Source organism: Papio anubis, chromosome 18 (assembly GCF_008728515.1).
Source record: "Papio anubis isolate 15944 chromosome 18, Panubis1.0, whole genome shotgun sequence".
NCBI classification, from domain to species: Eukaryota; Metazoa; Chordata; class Mammalia; order Primates; family Cercopithecidae; genus Papio; species Papio anubis.
Genome location: NC_044993.1, coordinates 62,207,571 through 62,216,471, shown reverse-complemented (window position 1 = coordinate 62,216,471; position 8,901 = coordinate 62,207,571). Strand labels below are relative to the sequence as shown.

The 8,901-nt window shown below is 43.0% G+C and overlaps 1 protein-coding gene across 6 annotated transcripts in view; it reads right to left on the bottom strand.

The window, feature by feature from the left end:
* Positions 1 to 766: 766 nt before the first annotated feature.
* ZC3H7A (zinc finger CCCH-type containing 7A) overlaps positions 767 to 8,901 on the bottom strand; it is a 48,032-nt gene continuing 39,897 nt past the window's right edge. For all 6 annotated transcript variants that reach the window (XR_001898050.2, XM_003916554.3, XM_017953194.2 and 3 more), the window contains 4 exons: positions 7,989 to 8,097; positions 6,120 to 6,253; positions 2,850 to 3,013; positions 767 to 1,689 (listed from right to left, as the gene is read on the bottom strand). Coding sequence is in view for 5 of the 6 variants with exons in the window: in XM_003916554.3 (XP_003916603.1) it covers positions 1,500 to 1,689; positions 2,850 to 3,013; positions 6,120 to 6,253; positions 7,989 to 8,097 (597 nt within the window). In the remaining variant the exon portion in view is untranslated. The remainder of the gene's footprint in view (positions 1,690 to 2,849; positions 3,014 to 6,119; positions 6,254 to 7,988; positions 8,098 to 8,901) is intronic.

Sequence of the window (8,901 nt, the reverse complement as noted above, 5' to 3'; positions counted from 1 at the left end):
GCTGAGTCAGGAGAATGGCGTGAATCTGGGAGGCGGAGCTTGCAGTGAGCTGAGATTATGCCACTGCACTCCACCCTGGGCGACAGAGCCAGACTCTGTCTAAAAAATAAAAAATAATAATAAAATAAAATTTTAAAAAAGATGCACTCCTGATGCCTCTTGTTCAGTGACTGGCCTCCACTGCCCCCTGACACATGGAGGGAACCAGAGACTCTCCTAGTATTTTTGAAGAGTCACAGATGGCATCCCATGTCACTCTACTTCTCTAACGCCTTGCAGCCATGCCCTCCTCTCCATTGGTCGGCTCACACAGAAAAAAGACCCTTTTCTATTTCCCCACATCCCACACGTTCAACGTTCCCATGAGGAAGTGACTTTGCTTAAGGGTTTAAAGGCTTGCTACATCACAGCCCAGTAGATCCTGTCTTTAAAGTCTCTGAGCCCTATCAAAGGTGTTATGCCAAACAGCCATCTTGGTGGTATTCCACAGCCCAAGTCTTACCAGCTGACCATTTTTCTCCCTGCTCATGTAGCTCATTTGAATGGAACACGGGAGCCCCAGGAAGAGCTACCTAGACGAATCGATCAGTGAGAGTCCCACAGCCCAAATTCAGAGGAGAGGAGGGCAAAGTCAAAAGCTGCTTTCATGTCCCAATTTGCATTCTGTCAGTCACTGCCTAAATGAAAATGTTTTTGAAAAAATCAACTTGATTTTTGTACCCAGTTTCAACAATTCTTTGTGGGAAAGGACCACAGGAAAAAAATGAAAGGCATCTATATATAAAATCTTTATTACAGGCAGTATTGGTCCATACACTAACACAATACCAACAGTACAAGTTTAATCTTTCAAAATCATCATTTAAACAGCAAAAGACCAAGAAATAAAATTTGAGTCAATTAATTATTTTTCAAAATATTCTCAATGCACATTATCCTTAATTCCCTTATTATAGTGAAACATACAAATACAGAAAAATACCCCATTTAACAAATACTAGTGTTAAATGGTTATTTGGCTTAAAATCTGAGTTAAGAAAATCCTTTTTAGCAACCTACATACAGATAAGTAGCAAACTTTATTATATTAAACAAATTCATTCTGCTAAAACATGTAAAGAATTTCATCGATCATGTATTCTGACCCCAGTACAAGTATTTATTCTCTTACCGTCATGATTCTTATATGAAGGACCAACTCAAAGAGTTGTCCTAGATATAACCTTATCCTCTTCCCCAACATACTTCATCCAAAAGTCTGTTCAACAGATGGCAACCGGGTAGCAGTCACTTCACCATCTGATGCCAATGGTTCCGTGAGAGCGTGGCCAGGCCTGTGAAACAGCCCATTTTCCTACCTACTGTGGGTTGCTGCTCAGGAGGAACGATATACGCCAATACAAGCAGAAAATCTGCAGCTCCTCTGCTATGTGCCTTAGAACACTTTCAATTTTTCTGGTCAATGCTCTGATTAGGTATCATACATAAAAGCCAGCATATTAGTTTAAATCTTTAAACAAAAAACTATATTTTCCAAAGTCATTATCATTTGGGCCAATTAAGTGATCTTTTCGTGCTTTGTTGAGCTTCATCTTTAGGGCATCTCTTCTTTCTTCCCATTCATGAAGTTCGGCGTTTCCGTGTGCAAATTTACAGCTGTTTCCTTCTGGGCAGGTGCCATTCATATACCTGTGAGGACAAGTCAGGTGCTCAGTGTCCACAAGTTGTTTCTAAAAATCGTGTCATGATTCTTGAAACTGTATACTTCACTAGCTTTATGATTTGCATGCAACTTTTAGTTAGGAATCTCAAGCCTAGAAAGGTAATTATTTTATAGCCATGACATCTACAATAGAAAAATCAGTACTTTATTTAAATGTACTCTATGAAAAGTACTGACTGACAGGAGAAAAAAGACTATAGTTGTTCCTGATGTAGTAGAAAGAAATCAGAGGTGGCATCAAGGAAAAAAATGTCTTCAATAGTTTTAAGGATCACATGCATCTAAATTAGGGAATTAAATATTAACAGTGATTTAATAAAATGAGCAATTCAGAATTACTTAGTTTTTCACTGAAAAACTTTTTTTTTTTTTTTTTTTTTTGAGACAGAGTCTCACTCTGTTGCCCAGGCTGGAGTACAGTGGTGCAACCTCAGCTGACTACAACCTCCGCCTCCTGGGTTCAAGTGATTGTCCTGCCTCAGCCTCCTGAGTAGCTGGGATTACAGGCACCTGCCACCACGCCCGGTTAATTTTTGCAGTTTTAGTAGAGACAGGGTTTCACCATGTTGGCCAGGATGGTCTCAAACTCCTGGCCTCAAGTGACCCAACCACCTCAGCCTCCCGAAGTGCTGGGATTACAGATGTGAGCCACCATGCCCGGCCGCGTTGAAAAACTTTCTAAGAAAATCGAACAAAGGAGTGATACATACCAACATCTTCCTTTGATCTAAGTTCTAGATTTTAAATATAATGTAAAAGCCATCTCAAATCTGATGAACATTTACTGTGAGCAAAGGTTGTGGCAAAGGGTTTGAGAATCACAGCTGTGAACACAAAGGTCATTTGGGCAAATTGGAATGAACATGCTTCTCTATTCAATTATCCTAAGACATTTCAAATTAGTATTGGAAGACTATTAAATCTTTTCATATAATCTAAGAAGAGTGAAAGGAATGGTTTGATGAGCAATGAAACACTTTGAGGCCAAAACCCAAGAATTTTTCAGGGTCTGTCAGAGCACAGCAACATTAGAACTTTAACACCCAGGTATTCCGTGTCAGCTGACATGTCCATGAAAATTTGAGATCAGCAATTCTGACATGGAAAACTGTAGAAACCTACATACCTATCACAAATACTGAAATAGCCTGTTGGGAAGCGGTGCTGCCAGCAGTACTGGTCGTCCTCGGTGTGGAAAACCTTCTCTTTGTGCTTCTCGGAGGAGATGTGGCCCTGCCACTGCTTCTCACTGTTGCAGTTTTTCCCACACATCCAGCAGTGAAAGTCCACCTAATGTGCAGCAAAGACACATGTCCCATCAGTCACCTGATCTAAGACCCAGACGCAATTCCAGGGAGCCCAGGCTGGTGGGAGAGCCAGGCAAGACATACAACTCAGGTTAGAAATAGGGACAAGGAAAGGACCGCAGCATGGGGATGCAAGCCAGCACTCAGGACACAGAGAAGAAGGGTGACAAATGCTGCCACCTGCCCAGGAAATCGCGGGTCAAGAGGCAATAGGAGCTGGTGTGCAAACAAGGATGTTTGCTGGGAGAACAAGAGGCAGGTGCAAACAAGGATTCAGGGAAGAATTAACACCATGAGGAAACTCAGAGAGGATGGGAAAGACTAGGACATGCCAACTCCAAAAGGACGAGCAGCAGCTCCACTCAGTGTATGTGAACTGAGCCTCTGCTATGGCATCAGGAATGTAAAGACACTGCCCCTGTGGGGAACAGACCTATGCAAAAGGAACTGTGATGGTGGGATTTAAGTGTTACAACAGATGCAAACTGTTAAGTGTTGGATAGTATTTCCCAAATGTCCTGGGCAATAAATATCTGCAACACTGGATAAAACCAGATTTGAACTCATTCAGTGTAGGGTATAAATGAAGACTTTTTATTACTTTATTTTTTTAGAGACATGGTCTCGCTGTCATCCAGGCTACAGTAAGGTGGTGTGATCATAGCTCACTGTAGTCTCAAATTCCTGGGCTCAAGTGATCCTCCCACTTCAGCCTCCTGAGTTGCTAGGATTACAGGTGCAAGCCACCACGCCCAGTTCCAAGACTCTTTATTATGAAACACCCCAAGTAAGCCTTATTTATTTATGTGTTTATTTTTGAGACAGAGTCTCACTCTGTCACCTAGGCTGGAGTGGAGTGATGCGATCTTGGCTCACTGCAACCTCCATCTCCCAGGTTTAAGCAATTCTCCTGCCTCAGCCTCCTAAGTAGCTGGGATTACAGGCACCTGCCACCATGCCCAGCTAATTGTTTGCATTTTTAGTGGAGAAGGGGTTTCACCAAGTTGGCCAGGCTGGTCTCGAACTCCTAATCTTAGGTGATCCACCCACCTCAGTCTCCCAAAGTGCTGGGATTACAGGCATGAACCACCATGCCCGGCCCCAGGTAAGCCTTATGATCTAGCAAGTCGAGGTGACCTGCTCTAGAAACACCAAGGAGCAGCCAGGCACAATGGCTCACGCCTATAATCACAGCACTTTGGGAGGCCGAGGCAGGAGAAGTGCTTGAGCACAGGAGTTTGAGACTAGCGTGGGCAACATGGCAAAATCCCCATCTCTACAAAAAATACAAAAATTAGCCAGGCGTGGCAGTGAGCACCTGTAGTTCTAGCTACTCGGGAGGCTGAGGTTGGAGGATCACCTGAGCCCAGGAGGCAGTGGCTGCAGTGAGCCATAATCATGCCACTGTACTCCAGCCTAGATGACAGAGTGAGACCCTGTCTCAAAAAAAAAAAAAAAAGAAAGAAAGGAAGGAAGAAAAAAATACATATATATAATAAACACTAAGGAGCACTTAAGTAAAGGTAGCAAGGGAATCAATGTGACAAAGGTAGAAATTCACAGGGCATGTCACAAGCAGAGAGACGCTGCGCAAGGCCAGGCCACACACAAGCCCTGTAATGGGCGGTGAAACTGGATCCGACTGAATCAACAGAGAGACTGAGGTGCCAAAAAACAAGAAATAAGGGCAGTAACACATATGCTTATGTAAACTTTTAAAACCACATCAAGCAGAACTATAGATTATTTAAGAATAAATGCAGCCAGGCATGGTGGCTCACGCCTGTAATCCCAGCACTTTGGGAGGCTGAGGCAGGCGGATCACCTGAGGTCGGGAGTTCAAGACCAGCCTGACCAACATGGTGAAACTCCATCTCTACTGAAAATACAAAAATTAGCCGTGCGTGGTGGCCGGCGCCTATAGTCCCAGCTACACGGGAGGCTAAGGCAGGAGAATTGCTTGAACCTGGGAGGCGGAGGTTGCAGTGAGCCAAGACCGTGCCACTGCACTCCAGCCTGGGTGACAGCGAGACTCCATCTCAAAAAAAAAAAAAAAAAGAATAAATGTGTCATCCATAGGTAAACATGGCCTGGAAAAATACACACTGGATTGTTCCTCTGGGAAGGGTAACATATGGGGCTCCAACTTTATCTGTAGCATTTTATTTTACAGTAGTAATTACAACAAATTGTTAACATCAGTTAACTTGTGATGGTGGGCTCAGATATTTGTTATATTATCCTCTTCAGTTTTTTGAAAATTTTAAAGGAAAACCAAAACAGTTAACAGACCACTGGTAACTTAATGTCCCCAAGAACCATAGAGAGAGAGGCCAGACTGCAGGCGGTAAGCAGGGAATGTAAGGTCCAGCGGGGTAGACAGCCCACATCGCTGAGCCACCTCCTGGGGCCTCCCACTAGGGAAGAGTCACAGACTCCTCATACTTCACTAATCCATCAGGAGAACCCCACTCGGAGACATAAATAATCTGCCCAGGGTGCCAGGCAAGTAAGGAGAGAAACCAGGACTTGGACTTACAATTCTCTGGCTCCAAAGTCAGAAGGATTGAAGAAAGGATTTTTTCACATGAGGAGACTTAAGCTAGTGGCAGGAAACCACTAGAGAGAGAAGATGAAGACACAGGACAGAGAAGGGCAGGCAGTGAGTGATGGTGCCAGGTTTTGGAGAAGATGGGAAAGAAAAGAAAGGCCGGGCATGGTGGCTCACACCTGTAATCCCAGCACTTTGGGAGGCTAAGGCAGGCAGATCACCAGGTCAGGAGATCGAGACCATCCTGGCCAACATGGTGAAACCCATCTCTACTAAAAATACAAAAATTATTTTGTATTTTTACAAAATAATTGCTGGGCGTGGTGGTATGAGCCTGTAATCCCAGCTACTTGGGAGGCTGAGGCAGTAGAATCGCTTGAACCAGGGAAGCAGAGTTTGCAGTGAGCCAAAATCACACCACTGCACTCCAGCCTGGCGACAGAGCAAGACTCTGTCTCAAAACAAACAAACAAACAAAAATGGAAAAAAAGGCTCCATCAATGGCTCAGCAAAGGGGGGAATGACCCATGGTACTCACTGTAACTTCAGCATAATCTGTTGGCATGTGAATTTGTTTTCCATTTTCCTTGTTTGACTGACTGGCTACATCTTCACTTTTTTCATTTTTTTGACTCTTTAGCCATAGTTCGTAAAATTGCTCCATATCTTGTACTAAAGAAAAATGAATTACTTTCAGCAGCACCAACTAAACACCACTTAAATACACACAACTGTGCGCACATTTTGTATCAGTCAGCATACATTTCAAAAGAAACTCGAAGGGGCTGAAGGAGACTATTGTATTAGACATGGAGAGATCACCCAGTTCAAGCAGCAGGTAAACTCTCATGCATAAGAACTACTTTCAGGACTCTTAGATGGCAAATATTAGTTCTCAAGATTAATGAACCCCTCCTTGCATTTGCACGACACTTTGGGGATGTTTAAAACTCAGAAACCATTATAAACGGCATTGTCACCAAAGCCTCACCACTGCCTATCGCCCTGCATTTCACACTCAGTGTCAGAGCTAGAACCACACAAGGCTACTTACGTGGCTTGGGGGACTTGGAGCTGATACACTCCTCACTGCTTACTGAGAAAGATGAGAAACATACTACTACTGGACCAAGATCCTGACCCTGATGGGAGTCCATCAGTCAAGCCACAGTCCCAGAGGGTGGACATGCTGGGCTGTAACTGACAAGACAACCATGACCAAGTCCTGGACAGCGGCTGCCAGTTGCTTCCTATGGTAAGAACAGGTGTATTCTGCATTATTGCCAAGTGCTAAAGCCGAGGTTTCTCAACCTCCATGCGGTTGACATTCTGGCTAGAGAATTCTTTGCTGGGGGCATGCCCTGTGCGTTACAGGATGGTGAGCAGCATCCCTGACCTCTACCCACTAGATGCCTGAGCAACTTCTGCCAGTCATGACAATGAAAATGTCTCCAGACATTGCCAAATGTCCCCAAGGAAGGGGAGTGGCAAAATTTGTTCCCAGTTGAGAACCGCTGTGCTAAAAATTCTGGTGATGAGGATCTGGTCAAAACTTGGCTTTGTTGTCTGCCTAATGGTTTCTAACAATGTATCATCAGGCAAAGATTAGAGATAAACTAGAAATTCTTCTTCCTTAAGACCAGTGGTGGCAGGGGTCACTGCAAAAGCCTGGTATGCAAGGGCATCTTCAGTGAGGCCAGACTGCATGGCCTCACTCCTAGCAAGACAGCTAGAGGGAATCCCCTCCACATACCACTAACAATCTATGTGGTTGAAACACGGCAGGCAATAGTCAAATCTGGTTGGTTCTTATAATCCGGAGACTGCAGTCAGTATACCTTTCATCAGTTTACTTAAGATTAAAGAATAATGACCCTTGTAGTAAAACATTTTATGGTCAAAAGTGAAAGGCTGTCTGCGGCTCCTCTCAAAGGCTCCCACAATAAACTTGGAATTTGACCAGAATAAACATTCTTCCCTTGGACCTCTGATTCTGAGCCTGTTTGATTACTAATGCCTCCCTGAAGAAACCCCAATTTTAACCTGGTTAATTCAGAAGGCAAACTATTTCCAATATGAGCAGATGATCTGATTGAAACAGTCAAGGGAGTACTGAACTTCCCAGGGCCATTTTTTAGGAATACATCTATTACACGTAAGGATGCAGACCTATATATTTATATCCAAATCTGACCTAACCAAACACAGATCAGATGCCAGATCCTACCCCACTGAGGCTGTGCCCACATTTTCCAGGCATCGCCACCAACAGAGCTACTGAAGAAACGGGGCAACCGTTTAGAATGCAAACTGCTTTCTGCGTTCACAGGAAGCTGGCATATTTATAGAGAGGAAAGGAACTTTCAGGCAAGCTAGCTCAAGGACACAGCTCAAAAGATTAACTTACTCCCATTCTCCTTCATGTAAGTCCAAACTTCTCTTTCCTCAGGACTATGAGCAAAGGAACAGTTTCCAACATATTGACATTTTTTCCCAGAAGCAATATGGTTGCACAGCTGTATAAAAAAATAGGAATATGATTAAGACAAAGTACACATAGTAAAACTGCCTAATTTTTACATTTTTCAAAAGAAGCATTATTATCCATGCTAATACTTAGTAATCAAGTTCTAAAGATTAATTTGATTCTATTCAAATTAACTATATGCCCTAAATATATGAGATGATATTAAGGTTTCTATCTCAAAATTTTTCAAAAGAAAATGTCCAAAACAGAGTAAAGCATAGAACATTTTCTAACAAGAAAATGTCTACAAACTCACTTACTCAGAACATTTAATCTCCACAATGAGCATCCCTGGCCCTCTCAGTCTGACAGCTCCTGTTTCCCCTGCCCAACACTAATGATTCCTCCACATCAAGCACTTGAAAGCAGTAAAGAAACTGCAGGCTACTCCAAAGGGTACTGAACAGTGCCAAAACATTTCAGAAATTTAACTTACTTATAACCAGTACTGGAAGCTAACCAAGGCCATAATTCATGATATATGCATTATCAGAAGACAGTTATCACACTAGCCATACCATGGAGTTACACAGCTTTCAAATAATACCTCTTCAGGTTATTTGTATTTTTATTTAACAAAGTAAATACAGTGATACTGGTAGGAAAATAGAGTGATCGTGATGAGCAGAACGCAGACTTCCCTAAGAATCATGAACCAGGAACCAAGAAAACCTCCATCACCGAGATCGCATTCTTGAATACCATCAACCTACTTGTCTGTATGAGGTATAAATCCTAGTACAACTAATTATTAGCTTATCTTAGTTTGTGCTTCAGCGGGAGCTGGCCCTGT